Raw genomic sequence first — 19,370 nt, 5'->3', positions numbered from 1 at the left:
CAGTTTATATTCTGTAGTTAGAAATTCATTTTTATTGTTTATTGACAAAACAAGAAGCTAAAAATGTGAAAAGGTTTAGCTTGCTAGTTTCACATTGTATGAAAGATTGGACATCTGAAGTTTTCATCTGTGGCTGATGGGTAGTTGCATACAGGTGATTCCTGGCCCTTTATCAAGCCTCTTTCTTGTGCAGGTTTTTTTTTTTTTTTTTTTTTTTTTTTTTTTAACTTGCCTGTGCAAACTCTTACAGTCTGCAGTTCATGCCACCTGTGACAGTAATAGTCTCTCCAGTGATATATGAGGCATCCTCTGAACACAGGAAAGTGATCACCCCCCCAATGTCTTCCGGCATCCCTAGCCTACAAATGAGAACACATTATAAATCATTGTCTGTCAGGGTGTTCAGTAAGGTTAAGATCTTAAATGCAATACAACAATACAATGAAGTATGAATATACAACCAGTCATAGGTGATCTAGCTGTAGAATTCTGGAATTTAAAATCTCTGACCCACAAACCTAACTGTTCCAGCTACAACCAAACATAGCTATGTCATAGCAAGCAAAATGGATACCTTTTAATGCTGAGTAGCTTTAGAAACTCATTTGCCACTTCTTCACTCTGCCATAACTGCAACAGCACAAGGTTTCATTAAACGAGCACAGTAACATATTTACTTGGAAGATGTGGCAACATAAGGTCCGCATCACAGAAATTAAATCTATTCCTCGGCGTATGACCGGGGGGCGAGAGATAGGGGAGGAATCCTCACTGCAGCACTGAAGCGCGTCTTGATGATTCCTGGAGCCACACAGTTGACTCGGATGTTACTTTGAGCGAGTTCAGGGGCGAGGGCTTGCGTTAGGCCCAACAGAGCAGTCTTACTCACGCTGTATGGACCCAACCCCTAATGACACACAAAGGTCCTTAGTTCAGGCATTATGAAACTGAAAAATAAGTGTTCAGCCATTTAGCCAGTGGTGCAACATGCTAAAGCTTAACTTTGTTTTTGGCTTTTTAAAATCTTTACATCATATTGAACTTCTGGTCCTGCGCTCACCTGCATTGGCTGGTACCCTGCTACTGAGGACACAAACACCACTGAGCCACCCCTGAAAAGTAGATGACTGATCAATTGTTACAGCTGCTCTAGGATCTTTTAAAACAATCTTTTTAATCTGAGCATTTTATGATTTCAGTTTGTTCACTCACCCTCTTTTCACCATGTGAGGAAACACTTGTTTGGTCAGAAGGAATGCAGCTTTCACATTCACATCTAATATCTTTGGAACATATCCAGAAGCACATGAATAAGACTATATTTCTTATGAATGTAAAATACAACCAGCAACAAAACATGGGCTCAGATTAAATCAAGGGTGGCCCATTTAATTTTTAAAAATTTCATTGGCTGAATAGTGTCTATGGACATGTTTTTCAAATCTACGGGAGTATTGTGTTGCACCTTGCTCCAGACTTCATCTGTGGATTCTAAGATGTTTCCAAAGAAAGGGTTCACGGCTGCATTAGAGACAAGGATGTCAATACCCCCACACTGTTCCACCGCCTGAAGAAAAAGGGTATGGTTGATTTCTTCTCCGAATATTAAAAAGTGTAGCATTTCTACCACCTACTTATTTTGGAGGAAAAACACATGAGCTCACCATGTTGACAAGCCTCTCTCTGTCCTCTCTGTTCCCCACATTACATGTGGTACCAATCACTTCAATGTTCTCATTGCGTAACAGTGACACCGCTTTGTCAACATTGGCTTGCCGACGACTGCTCACGACAACGTGAGCTCCTCTCTTCCCTAGTGCCTGTGCTGCAGCCAAGCCGATCCTGAAAATCGGGTTATTACCTTGCTGTTACCCTGTGGTCTCTCAGAAAGGTGATCGATTAATACATCTGTGGTTACCACATGATAAATTGACTAACTTGTTGGTCAAAGGTATAGTAAACCCCTATGTGACTGTAGAAGGTGAAATTTTGTACCCATCTGTGGATGCAGTAACTATGGCAACTTTTCCCGAGAGGCTGGTGTTGGACATCATTCTTCCACCACTGATGGGACTGGCTATAAGGCTTTTAGTTATAGCTCTCAACATTACCTTGAAATAATTATAGAAAGTAAATATTGCAGTGTGATATTAGAAAAACCTGTGACTTCTTTAATGACAGTTACACAATGACATAGTTGAATATAGTTACACAGTTCACTTCATAATTATTTAAATCCATGGACATTTATTTTTATTCAGCTCTCCTCAAGACCTCAGCACATTATTGCACTTTAATAATTATAATATTGCTAGGTTATATAGCTCAAAATCTGAAAATGTATTGTTAGACAAACCTGTCTACCCTTTTCAGAGTAATACCTAGCAGTTCAGCAGTCTAGAGTTCCTTAGCAATATATTTACTAGCGTTATGTAATAAAGTACAAAGTTGAAACAAGCATACAAATAACAATACTAAATGCTATAAGATTTTTGTGCAGATGTGCTTCATGAACTATGGTTAGCATTTTATTCCGTTTTTTAAATAAAACGTGCTGATAAACTGATTCAGACTGACCAGTAGGTTATCTGGGTTAAAGGCAGCAGCCATACAGTCAAACGCTTTATAGCATATGAAGCGTTCATACATTGCTCTAGTAAACAGAGGAGCCTGTTTTTGCACTCAGATTGAAGTTAGTCAGAATGATTTTACGATTATGCATGTCTTGGAAATGCCTCGACTTAACAACAAACTTACTTAGCATGTAAACATAAAAGGCTGGACCTTGATGAATTCAACAAATATAATTTTGTTGCCTACTTTCTATACGAGTGGATAGAATTTACCTTAACCTCTGTAGCAACCGGGAAAGCTTCTGAAGTGTCAAGTAGGTTTGGCTTTAATATTAACTTCAGTCAGCCATATTTGCGGATGTTCAACTGAACGCCTTATAACTGATTGGCTACCAGTCGTTTAGTGCCCTCCTTACTGGTGACTACGGTACCGAATTGAAATCTGTTATTGAATCGGTTTTCAGCTTTTTCATGTGATTTTTTTATACATTGAAATGCATATCTTTCTATATTTGTTCCTTACCTTGTTATATTTTCTAAATTAATCAATCTGAGATTATTGTATTTTTTACTTGTTAGTGGGTCTCAGACCGATCCATGGCTTCTGTCACTCAGTGCTCTCAATACTCAGTACTCTAAAACTGAGTTTGAAATAACGTTCGTAGAGTTCTAGGGTTGTTGTGAAACATAGCAACCATCTTAAAACTGTTAGCAACGCAGTTAGCCAGCTATCTAATACGAAGTGAGAGGCGTAGACACAGCTCTTAAAACTGCCATATTCCTTTTGTGGTTTGTTTGTTTTTCATTTTGTGTGATGCATAAGTAAACGTGATAATTCCGCACATTGGTAATATTAAAATTTTGCTTCACCCAAACTACCTGGTAAAAGAAACTATCATTAGGTGATTGATTTAGTTATCTGACTCAAGCGAGCCACCCGGGTAATCTGTTCAACGTGTTATCCAGCTACATAGTTAACTGGCTAATATGTACGCCAGTACCCGATCTGTTGTAGCTAGCTAGGTAACCTACCGCTACCTTGCTAAGTTAATCGTATTTTACAAGTCTGACCTACTAGTAAAAGACTATTGTTTCTGTAGGATTAGGTAGCCAAATAGATTAATAAACAGTTGGTATCCTGAAAACAGCCATCGACGATCTTATGAATTCATGAGTTGCTCTTCCTCATCTCAAACAATACATTTTAAATGTCTGAATTATTTATTGGTCTCTTTGTGTTTCATCTTAGTTTAGGTCGAAAAGACCATTCAGTCTCATCCTATGCATACAAAAAAGTTAATTCAGTCTGGTCCTATGCATCTCAACTCTGATTTTCTTTTCCTCTTTCTAGACATGCCAAGAGACCGTGTTTCCTTAAACTCAGAATCTCTGGAGGAAGGTAAATTGTTTATTATTATTACAGATTATTAAAAGCAAAAAAAGAATAATTATAATTTGGAATATTTAAATATCCAATTTCTTTATTTATTCATGGAGTCCAGGAGCTAATGGCATCACACTGCATGAAATACAACTACAGAACATAGAAGGTAAACCATGCATGGGACCTAGTATTAACAAAACAATGTATTGGTAGAAAGTATCTAATCTCAAGGCCTACGTTTAGTCTTTTTTTAGACAAAATTATACTTTACACATGTAATAGAGAGTTTTCTGGTACTGGCAGCTAATAGTGAAGCCACAGTCACTCTGCGTAGGAGTACACTCACATTACTCAGCTTGGCTACTGCTGTCACAGTACTTGCTCTCCTGGGTGGCCTTATTGTAACTGGTGAGTGGAGAATTTGTGTTTTAAAATACTTATTTAAAGATAATTAAATAAACTCTTATAAACCCCATGGGCAGCAAACAACTTGATTATCTGTTTTATTCTGTTGTTTATCAGGTGATTTTCCTGTGTCATATTGAATAACTGGGAAAATAACTACTTTTTTCACTTTCAACAGCATATAAATTAACTGAAATGAGTAATCTTCTTAATCCAGGTGAATATAATTTTTCAGTATTTGATGAACCATGTAGAAACATGTTTGTTATTAAATATATGTGAGCATGTTACCTAGATGTACTGTCATGTAATGAGTAACAATTCAGACTTGTACAATGCAGATGTATTCTCTTTTATCTTTATGTAGTGGGTACAGACATAGCTAACTACATCTGCTCATGTAGCTTGAATATATAAAGGATATTTTTGCATGTACTCCAAAAGAACAGTTTTATGTCAGTTGAGAAGTGTTTTAAAGATATCTTGCTCTCTTCAGGTTTGACAAAAGCTCACAAGGAGTTTCCCAGTCTGTCGAGTAAGTACAGTTGAATTTTGTTGTTGTTGTTTTTGGTTGTTTGCATATTTGTTTTGTTGTAATCAACATACTTATATAGGCTATGCTGCTGTCCCTTGTAATATTCACTCTTGAGTGTTTTATTGCTTTCTGCCTACTGAATGCTGCTGTTGAACTATTTATCATATGTATTCCCACAGGAAAAGAAGGCATTGTTCCAGAGGAAGGTAAGAAAATGGTCAGTTTCAGATAGACTAAAAACCTTTGCACAGATTTATGGCATCTGGCTGACACTTTTACCCAATGTGACTGTAAACAACTTGAGCAATTCAGGGTTAAGGGCCTTGCTCAGGGGCCCAACAGTGGCAGTGGTGGGGCTTGAACCAGCAGCCTTCCGATTACAAGTCAAGTACAGGAATCACTGAGCTACCACTGCCCTGCACAGATGTTAGCTTTGTTTACAAGTGTCTCCTAATACTAACATGCCCATGTTCTTCTTTCTTTAATAATGAATGTTAAATGTGGCTAATTCTCTGACTTCTAAATTTTTTCAAGAAAATCAGTGTCTTCCGAAGAAATATTCCATAAGTGCCCTGGAATATTTGCATAGTTCTAGGTGTGCCATGGTGCCATGCTCTAATAATTTGCGATTTTCTCTGCATCTTTACAGTGTGGAGATGGATTGTGGCAGTTAAAGGTACCGTGACAACTCATGTACAGCTCATATACATCCCATGAACAAAGAGTCTTAATAATGAGTTTAATAATGAGCTCCAAACCTTCTCCAGAATGTCTTGAGTATTTCATTTGAGTTGAATAAAATCTCTGTGCTCCTACTTGAGGGTCACCACTATGTTGTTATAACATTACAAAGTGAAACCTGTTATTTTAACAGTCATGCAAGACATGCTGCCATGAACAGAATAGCCTCAGTATACATGGCCAGTAGTAGACTAAAAGGTCAGCCAAGGGCAAAGCAGCCAGAGACGTTGGTCTCTAACAACTGTTCTTGAAGTGATCATCATTCTGCATCCATGTTACTGAATATCTGTATGCTTGTTTACAATTTCTCAACAGCTGATATGACTTTTAATGGTCAATCAGCTAACTCACTCCTCAGAGTGAGCAGCACTGGCAGAAGTCTCTATCAAGCCTCCCCGAGCAGTCCCCCCCGGCTCCCGACAGCTGAGACCTATCTGACGTGTATCTGTGTCTCATCAAAGGTCGCGCTGAACACAAGGTCCTATTTTGAAGTTGAAGTGACACAGATCATCTCATGGACTTTGGGGTTACGTACGCAATCCTTTGATGCAGATAACAACTATGATTCAGATCCTGCTGGTGGCATCTGGACAATTGGTTCAGCAGATGGTAAAATAGTAATTAACGATGGTGAGGCCATCCCAACACCTTATGCCACTCCCAGTAGACTGGGACTGTACCTGGACTACAAACGCGGTCAGCTATCCTTCTACGATGCAGCCACTAGACTTCATCTACATACCTATCTGGCAACCTTCAGAGAAAAGCTTCTTTTTTATGCAGCTGTTCAGGTTGGAATTGAACAAATTCAACATGCATTAATGTCTTTTTAATTGTATTTATCTGATGAATACCACTGACAATGTTTTTCCTTAATAAATTAAAGCTATTTTAAATTAAAGCCAAATCCTTTGTTAATGTTAAACAAACCTGTTATACATAGTGTAATATAGAGTTCTTACTACTATGGAAAACTTTAAACAGAACCATTTGGGAAAATTACATGTTTCCAGTCTAATATTTATTCTAAAATAACTTTTCGCACAAAAATGACCAGATTTTTGCTTAAGCGCAAAAATCACCAGAGCTTCAGAACTGTCACGGAAATGCTGCATAGGCAAACTGGTTTTCAGTCATTTTGAGGCAGAATTCTGAAATACACATCAGGTGCAATTGTGTTCTGCCAAGCAAAAACAGAGGCGTATTGTAAAATCACAAATAATATCACAAAGTGTATTCTAAAAACGGTGCCATACGTTTTACTAGTCCAGAAACACAGTAGTATAGATGTATAAATATCTAATATACTGCTTATCCAACAACAGTGTGTACGTAATTATTTTTATATGATTTTGTAATTTAGGTAAATTGTCTTTGTTCATAAAGTTGTCCATTAGGGGGCAAACTTTCTGTGTATTCAGTAGAGTAGAGAAAGGGGGAGCGAACATTTGCTTTCGCGACTGTAATTCAAAACCGAATCCCCCGTATGTATCCTATAGAAGGCCAGGGTAGGGCGAAGCGAGAATCACGGCAAATTAAGCACAAAAATAGCAGTCGTCCCAGCCATACTGTTTCCACGAATATGTTTTCTTTCCACATCACTTATTTTGGTGGTGTACGCACAGCAATGTGACGGTAAGACGTCAGTTTTCTTTATTTCGGACTGATTTTTACCAGGGCACTCGAGGTTATAACGCCGAAGTCTTTGTTATGAAAATAAAATACATTTGTTTAGAAATATTATTGCTGAGCCTAAACACTCATGATACATCTTTACATTTGATGGGAGTTCTATTGTTAATTGTTGAAATTTCCGCTAGAGTTTGATATCCATTTGATATCAACGTAATAGCCTATGTTGTAATGGGGTTTCTGGGGTAGAAAACGAAACGTGGCTCAACAGCGTCAAAACCCCAAGGAGAATAATTCCATGAGCAGGTTAAATATGAATAAATTCTTCATTATTTTAATACCAGGTTGTCCTATAAAATGAGAGGGTCCGTGCATGAATCAGTCTAGTTATGAGATGGCAGTTTTAATGACTAACAAATCGCTAAAGAGAATATGCATCTTTTACGACTTTTACGATTTTTTGTCATTAAAGCGATTTCTCGACTTTAGCCGGAGAGTGAAATTGTTATTATTAGTTATTAGTAACTAATAAGATATAATTACTAGGAAGGTTGGGGGTAATTCAGCTGGGGGACAGTAAATGCTTTACAGTCATGGTTTAGATCTTGTTTGTTTTAGCTCTACTGTGAGCTCCCTGGTTAAACTGGTTTTTTAACCAAAGAAGCTAGACTGGAGATCCTGACAAAGTCAATATCGTGAACATGGGGTGGAGATTGAATAAATGATGCCAAAAGTTGAAAATTATGAAAGCATCAGTAGACCTAAACGTTATTTCAATTCACCAGGTTCAACGTGGGAGAGAACTCTGCGCAAGACCATGTGATTCACAAGAGGCTAAGAAAACTGACCAAAATGAGAAGTCGACTCTTTTGGATGTAAGGAAAAGTCAACCTGCCATTGGTACAGCCAAATTAAAAAGCTCGGGCCTGGCTTCTGTGCACATGGGATACAGTGTTCACTGAACGGGACAAAGCTTCAACCAGGAACCAGCACACACCCCGCCTGAGCATTACCACGCACAGCTGGTGGCAGTCATGTCCCTCTCTGTAAGTGTGCATGCATGTTCTTGATCATACTACCTTAAAGATCTGCCAGTGTGACATGTAAGCACTCATATTTAACATTCACCATTGTAAATCCTCTGTTGTACAGACCAGTAATTTTAAGTCCCTCTGGGAGAATGGAGGAGGAGCATTTGGGGCTCAGCTTGTCCCAGAGTAGTTTGTCCCTCAGGGAGAGAGAGAGAGAGAGAGAGAGAGAGAGAGAGAGAGAGAGAGAGACAGAGAGAGAGAGAGAGAGAGAGAGAGAGAGAGAGAGAGAGAGAGAGAGAGAGAGAGAGAGGTACAGGCTGAGCGCATGACAAAAGAGCCTGAAACTGAGGGACAGATGTTGAACCCCTCCCCCACTCATTTTTCTCATGATCATCTGTTCTATATTTCTCTGTTTTCTCTGCCTCTATTGCTCTCTTTTGATCTCTCTCACTCTGTCTTACCTTCTCCTACTCATTTACTTATTTATTCTTTGTGCTGTACTAAAGGACAACCAACGTAGCCACACATTACTGTAAAGTTTCTTATGGTTAGGTGTTGGTTCCCAGCCATCAGAAAAAAAAAAGCTTACTATGCCTGTAGCAAAATAAACTAATTGACTTAGTCATTGCTAGTAGCCCTCACCTGTTTAGCTAACACATGGGTGTTTGGCAGACAATGTCACTGAGCAGCCATAAGATATTATAGTCGATTAGCAAACTAAAGGATCACTACAGACAAGAGTGGATATGAGGCATAATATCTCACCGAGGTTTATATGTCAGTTCTGTCATAGAAATTCCCTGAGTGTTTTTAAAACAATGTTAAAAACTTGCATGTCTAATATGAACAAGAATCTTACATTACATTACATTTACATTTACATTAACAAGATTCTGCTATTAACCTTTAAAATGAACCCTTTCCTGGCTGTGCCCTCTGAGGAGTAGATATAGGGTTACTATTCCATCTGTTTCAGAAACTGTTTTTATTGCTTGGTCATGGCTTCCAGCTGTCTGATTTTGCCAGATTACCTGTCAGTTCACTGTTATACAAAGAAGAAAACAAGGTCATTTTTAATCTAATGCATTTTTGTTTATGAATTCTGTCTAAGGACAAACAAGTATACTGTAATGCTAGTATGTGGTATATTATCTAAAATGTTTTGGCTTGGTTTGATTTTTGTCTGGTCCTAGTAATATGATACATGGATTAGCTGAGGCAGCATTTATTTGGGTGAGATCTGAGTTTTTAGCCATAGAAAACATAATTAGCTGGAAATGTAACTAAACTGATCTTGAAGCTTTTTAAATGAGAGTGCATTGGAGTTAAACTGGATCGAATGGAGTTATGAGTGGCACTTCTAGTATGTGGGTGGGGACTGATACCGCTGCTCTGGTAGCTGTCTGAACCCCCACAGCCCACCACGAGCTCCAATTATAACGTCACTGTTTAGATTCTTTCAAGTTTCCAGATTTTTTTTTCTATATATTTTTGTATGATTGTTGTTTAATTGCCTGGCTATTTGTTTAGCTAATTTAGTCTGAAATTAAGATTTTTTTTCATTTAGAAAGGCTATCTCTCCACCTTTTTGTGAAAAATTATTAATTGAAATATTCAATTAAAATCACCATCCAGTTTACCCCTCATCTATCTTTCACACAACAACACTTTCATTCTCTCTCTTTCAGACGGTGCTAGCGAAGGCATTGTTTGACAATGCTGCTGAAAGTCCAGAGGAGCTGGCATTCCGGAAGGGCGATATCCTGATGGTTCTGGAGCAGGAGCAGGAAGGGGGACCTGGATGGTGGCTCTGCTCTCTTCATGGTCGCCAGGGTATTGCCCCCGCAAACCGCTTACGCCTCCTGCAGACCCTCCCTGTCCCAGCACCTGCCCTGGGCCCAGACACCCGTCGGACTCCTAGCGTGGACTCGGTTTACCTCTCACCAGGGCAGCAGACCCGCACCAACGGGCTGTGTGTGGAAGATGCAGATGGGGTGTATCTGTCGCCTCCGAGTCTGGGAGATGGAGTGTACCAGAGTCCTGGAGGGGCATCAGGCCCAGGCAGACAGGGGGACCTCTGGCAGGCTGAGGGCAGGCGGCCCCGCTCCCACTCCAGCTCAGGCCCCAGGCTGCGACCTGACTGGCCAGAGATGGGGGCGGAGGCGCGCCCACGGTCGCCCTCTCTTAGAGGCCGTGGAGGAGAGGCAGGATCGGTATACCAAACCCCTGCCTCTCCTGCACCATTGGCAGCACGGTACAGATCTCAAGGTGCCTTGGTCTCAGAATCGGTATACCTTACTCCCAGTGCCGTAGCCAGACCGGTGGGGGAAACAGCTGGGGAAGCTGCTTATCTCAGCCCGAGAGAAACGGGGGTCGCGGGATACGCGGATGGCTGCTACCTGGTCCCTCGGCCAGCTGTGGCAGCGTTACCAAGTGAGGATGTATATCAGACCCCAGTAAGTAGTGCTCCAGTGGCGGGACAGTGTGCTTTAATGTCTGCTGCTAGGCTTCAGGACACGGCCGCAGTCAGCCAAGCCAAAGCAGGACAGGAAAGCTTGGGAATGTACCAAACCCCGACTGCACCAGGAACAGGCAGGACTCCTCAAACAGAGCGCAAACTGCAACCTGGATCTGCAGCTGTACCACCCACCTCAGGACAAAATCTAAAACAGGCACCTCTTACTCCCAGGGTGTCTCCTAGACCCCAGGGTCCCTGTGCCACCCCTCCCATGAGTCGCGAGAAGCTCTCCCAGGTTGCAGCAAGGGGGTCCCCTCTTCTTGTTCGGGCAGGGAAGGCTGGGGTGCCGAGTTCCCCAAACTTTGTCCGGAAGCCCCCACCACCCACGCCACCAGTTAGAGGTGTGACCAGGAAGGATTTAGCTCCACTCACAACAACACCACCGGCTGTGAAACCCACTCTCCAGGCGAGCCCTGCTCACCCACAGGCCAACAGAGTGGAGGAACAACAACAGATAAGCAAAGATGGAAGAAACGAGGAGGAAGAAAAAAGCAAGAAGGCAGAGGATGCAAGTGTAAATGAAAAAGAATGCACAGTTTCTGAGAGTGGAAAACTCAGTGATCAGGTAAGAACACAGAGGGAAGGAGGAAATAGACAACCTGCCCAAGGCGCTACACTGTTCTGGGTAGGGAGGGTTTTAGTGGGGAGGGGGTTGTTAGGGAATGGATTATATATATTTATTATTTATTCTGAATAAGGGCCGGCTGGGTTGATGTGCCATCTTTTCCCACTCCTGTGGTGTTAATCAGCCAAACCTTCCCAATGAATGACAAGCTTTGTTCGTTTGCACAGATAGACCAGGCCTTGATACAGATACCTAACATGTGTAAGTCAGTTAGTTCCACATAGCAATTGAGTTCAGTGAACTCCAGTCTGGCTAAAAAAAGTGAACTCCCCACACAGAATCTGCTTAGATCAGTGTTTACAACTATTTTTGTGGATAAATAGGATGATTTGACAAGAAGTTAGCCTTTGCTGATGACAGCACATAAAAGATTTGTCTTTGACTTGTCTTTTTTCAGGTGTATGATACTCCTCCTACCAAGAGATGGCAGCAGCCAGTACCTGCAGCAACTGTTGAGGAGGATGACAGTATCTATAACACCCCACGTGCTGTCCCTTTACACACAGACCAGCAATCAGAGGTAAATCATTGTTCATTCCATCTCATCTTCTTCATTCCATCTGTCCTTCTCTTTTGCAGTCATCACACCATTTGCTGACAGTTCCTTATAAGCCCTCTCTCCCTCTCTTTCTATTTCTCGTTTCTTCTTTTAACGGCCACACCTGTTTTTCACTGCTGTGAGCTAATCCCATCTGTCTGTGGCCCTACTCTCGTTCAGCTGGTCACACCCGTCTATCTCTGGAGGACTGGGTGGCCTGACACTCCCTCTCACTTTTTTTTTTCACTGCTTCTCCACCCACACACTCTCTCCTTCTGTCCCTCTATTAATCATTACATTTACCTCAGATATATTTTGGAGGTTACCCCTCCTTACCCGTCAACCTCAGAAGTATAAAGACATGATTACAGGCTACAGAACTAATAACACATGCTCTAAATCCACAGAGTGGGCTCTTTGTATTTAATAAGGCAGTGGAAAGTGCAGTCTCTTTCCCTGCACTCTCATTTTAGACTGGCCACAAGTGCTCATCAAGGTCACTGAAAGCATGCGTCATCACAGTGCATGCACATATAGGCCTCTGAATAGGGTCCAAAGCGCTATATGCGCTCTCTGTTAAGAGCTCACAATGATAAAGACATAGAGCACAGACCAGTCTCTATGCACAGGCCACCATTGTTTAAAGAGAGTTCAGCTCTAACAAAATGGCTCTTAACACAAGGCAGTTGTCTAACTGGACAGTGGCAGAGAGCCACGGGGGTTGGGGTTGTTAAAGAACGATCATCTGCGCTGTGTGAGTAACATTTCTCCTTTGCCTGATTCTCGTTCACATAGATTTATGATGTTCCCACGCTCGCTTTAAATCTAGCCTCAGACATACAGCGGGAAACATACAGTGTCCCAGCACCGGTTGTGGTGAGTATAGAAGTAGAAGAAGATGTCTACAGCATTCCGAGTATGCCGGGTCTTTCCTTGGAACCTGGTGAGATGGCTGGATCTGTGGTGGAAGGAGGAGGAAATGCTGAGGTTTACTCCATCCCTAGTCCTGGAAAGTCTGAATCGGCATCTGAGGATGTTTCAGAAGCTGATGGTGGCATCTACGACATGCCTGCTCTCACCCTGGACATGCCTACCCGCCGCCTATCTGTGTCCAGCACTGGCTCTGGTGACATCCAGTGGAAAGGTTCCCTCTCAGCCCTCATCCAATCAGCACTGAGTTCTGCTTCAGTCACCACTACCCCTTCCAGGGACCTGGCCACATTGCTGGCTGAGATACTATCCCTCTGGAAGGCGGGCCAGGTCGGCGATGTCCCGCCTCCACTTCAGCAAATCTGGTCTAGGCTTGCAGACCTTCTTCCTGCCCTCTCGGTTTGTGGCACAGCCAGTCCAGCTGACAGCTTGCTCTCTATGGTCCGCCGAGCTCTGGAGGACTCCGCCTCTCTCCTGCAGAATCAGAGCAGACCCCGCCTCCCTTCCCAGGAGTCTCTGTCACGGAGACCACTTCCCGCCTTGCCAGTGGCCGAAGTCAAACCAATGGCTGGAGGGATGGGATCACGCAAGGGCAGTTGGATCCAGGAGCGACCGCTGCCCCCTCCCCCACCTGTGGCTTTCCCGTTGCCCCCGGCGCCAGCCTCTCTGCCCTCCACTGTACATGCGGCTGAGGATGAGGAGCAAGGAAATGAGTATGCAGGAATTGGGATAACCCCTGCAACTCCACCCTTGTACCCCACAGGGGACAGCGTAGGATACGTCAAGCTGCAGGTTAGAGGCCTGGAATTACTGATACTCACCTGTATTTCTTGTGCAGTTAGTCTTTCTAAGACTCCTTGTGTCTGTCTTCCTTACAGAGTCTGTTTGTTTCTATCCATTTGTTTCATCTCTATATATTCCATACTTATAATGAACTTGTTCATTGAGCTTTACATGTTCTTAATTGAGTCACTGTTTTCTGTTCTGATTCTGTGTCCTAATCCAGGGAAAACCTGAGCTATGTCCTGACTCACACACAGAGAACGGCACATCACAAGTTATCTCCACAAACGATACCAGAGTGAGCAGCAACGCACACATGCACATACACACACTAGCTGAATGTTGTGTGTTTGCAGAAACCTCTTGTGGTTTACACTTTGCACATTTGACTACCCTGTTTTGTTTAGGCACACTGAAATATTTAATCCTTTCTTAATTGTTTCAATCTTTGTTTCTTTTCCAGCTAAGTCCCTCTCCTCCTATGCCCATGTCTCTGTCTCTGGAGGACTCTGAGCTTCTTTCCTTCTATTCATCCCAAAGCCTGTCACATCTCTCCTGCCTGGCTGACGCCATTGACTCGCTGTTCACCAGCGTTCAGGGGAACCAGCCACCACGGATTTTTGTTTCCAGGGGGAAGAGTCTCATTGTGACCGCACACAAGCTGGTATTCATTGGCGACACACTTGCTCGCCTCCTCAGTTCTTCTGACCTCAGGGCAAAGGTAGGCCTGTCTGTGTTGTTATTGTTTTTCACTTATCTTGATGCCAGATTTCTGACGTAACAGTCATATAGAAAATGAATGGTTTGTTATCAAAGTATTGCTTGTCTAATGTTTGCAGTTTGTCGATGTTGTTTTGCATCGCCACCAAAGGCAGCTATTGTTGTAAGGAGACACACATACCTGTTTGATGACTTAAGGTTCAGGCTTGGAGCATTTAAACAATTGATGTCATGTGTGTTTTTGGGTGTGTGTAGGTCTGTAGGAATATAAAACAACATAATGCTGTTTCTACACCTGTCGGCAGAAACAGATAACACTCCATCTTACAAAGGCGTTTCACTATCACAAATCTTTACCCCTCTCTTCAGGTCACCACCTCCAGCGGACATCTCTGTCAGGCGTTAAAAGCTGTTGTTGTGGCAACCAAAGGGGCCGCTCAGAATTACCCATCAGTGCCAGCTACACAGGAAATGGTGGACAGAGTGGCTGACCTATCACAGCAAGCAGCTGGCTTCTCTGGGCTCCTCCAGCGACTAGCAGAAATATCTTGATGTCTCCCTTCTTTTTTCTGTTTTATGACAGTTTCATAACAGAATGCCTTATTTGTGCGTGTTTGTATTATAAGTAAATTTTTTATTGATTGTTTTCAAAAAGGTGTCATGATTGTACCACTGATTTTACCGGTACCACAGTGAATGGATGGTCTGTACCTCAGTTTGTGGGGTGTTTGTGTGTGTGCACATGTGGGAATATGCAAGATTGGGTTCGTTTTGACTTGTTCTTCTTTTTTGGACAACTCTGTGTGTCTTAATAACTTATTGATAGGCTTTTTTTTTTTTTTGGTCTGAAGATGTGTTATGGCTTTAGTTTGGGTTTGTTCAATTCATCACACACTTTGGATAATGGTGATCATTCATGCCAGACTGTGGTTGTGTCAGGGCAATCTTTTTTTAACGTGACTTCAGTGTTATAGACGTGGTTCAGATTGTCAAATTGAACAATTTAGGCTGTTGCCTTACATGTCACATAAACTGGCACAATCATTTGTTCATTCAGAGAGCACTATCATATCTACTATTGGCAGGAATACATGTATTTATGGAGAGGCAAGAAGGGACTAATTCTTCATTTAAAAAAACACGGCCCAGTTAAAAGAGAATGTTTTTTGTCGTTTCCCATGAATCAGAAACCTGTTGGACAGGTCCCCTCCCTTTCTCTCCTGCCTGTTTCTCATGGCCTCTCTCCATCTCTGCTTCTCCTTCACTAGCTATTTTCTTCTCTTCCCTCCATTTTCACCCATTTCCTCCCTCAGGTGCCAGTTCTGCATGTAAAGATAAAAGTATGTCAGTTGTGAATGCACATCAGGGAAGCAGCTGTTCACCATATTATCATAAAACATAAATGTTAGAGATAATATTGTTAAAAAGAGAACAAATATACTGGAAGTATCAAACTTAATTTTTGACATGTTATATTATAGAACACAGCAATATACACAATAATATCAAACAGTTTATATGGGTGTGTATAAAATTGTATTCACAACAGCTTTGAAATCTTCACAAGCATGTTACTAACCGTTGCTGGTTTAAGGGCTTTGTATCTTCTTTCATCCGCAGGTCCAGACATGAACCTGTTCCTACTGTTTTACACTTCATGTCTAGTAGTGCTCTCATAGTTACCCAGCTCTTCCCATTGGCTTATATCTACGGATGAGTCACAGGATGCCAGGAAGGTGTAATTCCTTATCTTGTTTTACATCTCTCAGTTTTAACCTTTTTTTTCTTGAAAATTCACTCTTCTCAACAATGTGATGAAAGAATCCTTTGTGGTGATCTAACCATGCTACTAATGTTATCTGTAAACTCACAGACAGAAATGCACAAATGGATTAAGGTTATGAGAGTGGAAGTCCTCAGCACTTAATCCAACCATCAAGATTTCCTAATTAGCTCTATCCAAATTACTAATTCAGTCAACTGGGTGATATGAAATAATTGCAAAAAAAAAAAAAAGACTTTCTGAACCTAATACACCTCAGCTGGCATGTTTGGGTTAAAGGAATACTTCTGCTAATGTTTACATAGATAACACACCTGTAGTACAGAATACACAAAAGTGTATAAGTCAACAGCTGACTGTTCCTTGCATTAGTCTGTACTGTCTCACAGTGCCACTCAGTGGACCACATCAGTATTAACAGACCCAACATTTCAGTTGGGACAATTCTGAGGCAAGAAGTGTTTACTTGCTGGCTTTCTTATCTCTTTTTGTTTATTCTCCCCTGAATAATGTCCTTTTTTAAAGTGTTTATCAACCTGAAAAGCTTAAATACTATAGAAAAAGAAAAAATTGCAATGCTGTGATCTTTAGGACTTATATAAATCATTGTGTTCATATTTATTTTTATTTTTTGCTTTTTTAAATCAAGTGTATGCATGGCCTTAAGTTGCGTGTGTGTGTGTGTGTGTGTGTGTGTGTGTGTGTGTGTGTGTGTGTGTGTGTGTGTATATAAAGATTCCAGGGAGTAACTGCAGCATATTATGGTTAACATAGATGTAGTAAAAACCCCAGTGTAGTACACAAGATATACAAGAGAAACAGGACATTTCAGACAAATTATCAGCTGTGCAAGCAAAGTGCTTCTGAAATTCTAGATTAATCCAATGTGTGTGTGTGTGCGTGCATGTGCATTTCATTAACAATTCAAACTGTTGCTTTAAGTATATGTGAATTTGCTTTTTTGTACCAGAATGTATCTGCCACTCGATTATTGTTATTTTAAATTTTACAGGCTTTCTTTTGGCAGCTCCAAGGGGCACTTCCCAAATCCCAAATTTGTAGCTAGGCCTTCTTCTATTTGTCAATGCCACTTTGTTCAAAATACACATTTTGTTATAATACATTGGTTAAGAGTATTGCCTTTTTCATTTTCTGGTTGTTTCACTTTTTTCCAGGGCAAGGTGTGAGAATACTATGAATACTATTTTAAATGCCTACTCAATAGGTGCTTTACAGGACCATTACAGCTTGTGATATATTTATCAGTGTATAATGTTATTTTGTCACAAGGATGTTATACAAGACACAAGATAAGTGCTTAGAGTGGTAGCGTGTGTTTGATAGTAAACGCTTAAAGGTTAACGCATTGCCAAGTGGTATTTCTAATAAAGTGATTGAGTTTGTATGAGAAGATTGGAAATTTCTACAGGTTCCACAGTGTATTGCATTAACTATGCTGATGCTGGACATGGTGTTGTACTCAGAAAATGAATGGGTAGCTTAATTTATAGATCTTACAATTCCATTTGATGATGCAGTGGATGAACATTTAGAAAGGAAAAAGCTGAAGTATGCTGACTTGGTACCTGAAGTGAGAGAACACAGGCGCAACTGCATATAAGTTGGATAGGGACAGGTGTTAGGGAATTTATAGCACAGTCTGCCACATCATTGCTTGTGCAGTTCAGCATTGGAGGTTGTAAATTAAGAGTACCTCTGAAGGAGGTGCTGGAAGTAGCTGAAAGGGCTAGCCAGTGGATGTGGTCAGGGAGAGTCAGTCAGGTTGGGGTAATGCCTCATAATGCCAGAGTCGTCATGTCACGGTGTGGTGCCAACTTTAGTCACTAAGGTGGATTTGCGTTGGGGAGTGCTTGTAGGTAATATCCATATGGTACTGGTGGCACTGAGTATGCATTAATGGTGTCAGTGGGGCGGGATACGGCCTTAGTCACTGGGAAGGCCATCATGGATGTTACGGTTCTGTTTGCTAGCGATATAGTGCTTAAGAGGTGCAGCTGTGTTTGCTTGTGGCTTAGTGCTTAAGAAGTGCAGTTGTGTATGCTAGTGGCACAGTGTTTAAAAGGTGCGGCTTGTTTTAAAGTGAGCATGGGGGGGGGGGGCTGGAATGCCAGACGTCAATGTTGAGCCTCCTGGAGGTGTTGTATGCTTGATTTAATGAAACACAGATGCAGACCTGAGGATCCCTGAGAAGGGCTCATGATGTTGTGGTTGCTGGAGTGAAGAGAGTAAGCAGGGTCCTGTCGTTCCTGAATGCCCAGTCAGCTCGTCTGAAAGTTAAACATTCTCATATAAAATAAAGATATGGACTTCAGAATTAGTAGAAGAGAATAGCTGGTCCTGTCCTTTATTGCAGGTTAACATTAACAAGCATTGAGGCACCCTCCGAAGAATGTCTATCAATCAGTCAAAGATCCCACATTTTTATACATTTGTCAGAAGTGATTATGTATTCACCCCACCTTCTTTTACATATTAGTATTTGTATTCACCACCATCATATCCAAACTATACATTAGTCAACATATGCAAACTTATATTCAATACCCACACCAGTTGGAACCCATTACCACCACATTCCAAAAAAGACTTCTCCTAACCTTATCCTAAAGAAGATTGTTTTTCTTTACAGTCCTGATCCTGGTGAAGAGATAGTATATCTTACACTGACGTCCACTCAAGCTTACCCAGGATCCTTTGCAGAAGCCTGTCGTGGCCTCTACAGAGGCCTCTGCCCTGTATGCAAATCATTATGAAAGGACAAAGAATCTCTATACTCCCTTATGTTTTGTTATTAATATGTTTAATTCAATTTTATACCTCTTTTCCTTGTAAACACTCTTTTTAATATCTTAGTCCTATGTGAAGGATCAGCATCTAGGTTGTCATAATGGAGCTCTAATGGCATAGGATATTCAACATTGTATCCTGTGTATATATACAATATCATAAAGCTTAAATTGACTGTCTTCCCAAAATGTTATGTGAATGTCCATGCAGTACTCCAGTAAATCTGGATTACACAAAGAATTTCTTACTACTGTAGTATTCTGGCCAAGTCAGAGGTCCTTTGTAGACAGCACAGACAGATAACCAACAACTTTACTCAGACTTGTATGTATCTGTTTAGGCTGCTGGAAGCAGACATAAGGGG

At 41.4% G+C, this 19,370-nt stretch overlaps 3 protein-coding genes across 3 annotated transcripts; 2 read left to right on the top strand and 1 right to left on the bottom strand.

Annotated features, from left to right (window-relative positions):
* Positions 1–158: 158 nt before the first annotated feature.
* LOC113578295 (dehydrogenase/reductase (SDR family) member 4) lies at positions 159–2,956 on the bottom strand. Its single transcript, XM_027011472.3, has 9 exons — positions 2,847–2,956; positions 1,996–2,111; positions 1,665–1,842; positions 1,466–1,567; positions 1,213–1,283; positions 1,061–1,112; positions 773–907; positions 575–630; positions 159–359 (listed from the first exon to the last, which is right to left on the bottom strand). Exons 2-9 carry the CDS (start codon positions 2,106–2,108, stop codon positions 245–247), a joined length of 822 nt encoding a protein of 273 aa, XP_026867273.3. The 5' UTR covers positions 2,109–2,111; positions 2,847–2,956; the 3' UTR covers positions 159–244.
* Positions 2,957–2,966: 10 nt separating this feature from the next.
* On the top strand, positions 2,967–6,639 carry LOC145655644 (tripartite motif-containing protein 72-like). Its single transcript, XM_081709133.1, has 9 exons — positions 2,967–3,000; positions 3,925–3,972; positions 4,076–4,123; positions 4,261–4,365; positions 4,541–4,579; positions 4,859–4,897; positions 5,077–5,103; positions 5,547–5,573; positions 5,954–6,639. Exons 2-9 carry the CDS (start codon positions 3,927–3,929, stop codon positions 6,469–6,471), a joined length of 849 nt encoding a protein of 282 aa, XP_081565259.1. The 5' UTR covers positions 2,967–3,000; positions 3,925–3,926; the 3' UTR covers positions 6,472–6,639.
* A 415-nt stretch (positions 6,640–7,054) lies between these two features.
* Positions 7,055–17,618, top strand: LOC145655643 (breast cancer anti-estrogen resistance protein 1-like). Its single transcript, XM_081709132.1, has 8 exons — positions 7,055–7,273; positions 8,056–8,316; positions 9,990–11,384; positions 11,842–11,964; positions 12,778–13,704; positions 13,919–13,993; positions 14,159–14,416; positions 14,785–17,618. The coding sequence occupies exons 2-8, from the start codon at positions 8,305–8,307 to the stop codon at positions 14,965–14,967; spliced, it is 2,973 nt and encodes a 990-aa protein (XP_081565258.1). The 5' UTR covers positions 7,055–7,273; positions 8,056–8,304; the 3' UTR covers positions 14,968–17,618.
* The last annotated feature ends 1,752 nt before the right edge of the window (positions 17,619–19,370 follow it).

The sequence above is a fragment of the Electrophorus electricus genome, unplaced genomic scaffold (assembly GCF_041902795.1).
Source record: "Electrophorus electricus isolate QZ-2024a unplaced genomic scaffold, ASM4190279v1 Scaffold307, whole genome shotgun sequence".
Lineage (NCBI taxonomy): Eukaryota > Metazoa > Chordata > Actinopteri > Gymnotiformes > Gymnotidae > Electrophorus > Electrophorus electricus.
This window is presented reverse-complemented; position numbering and strand designations above follow the sequence as displayed.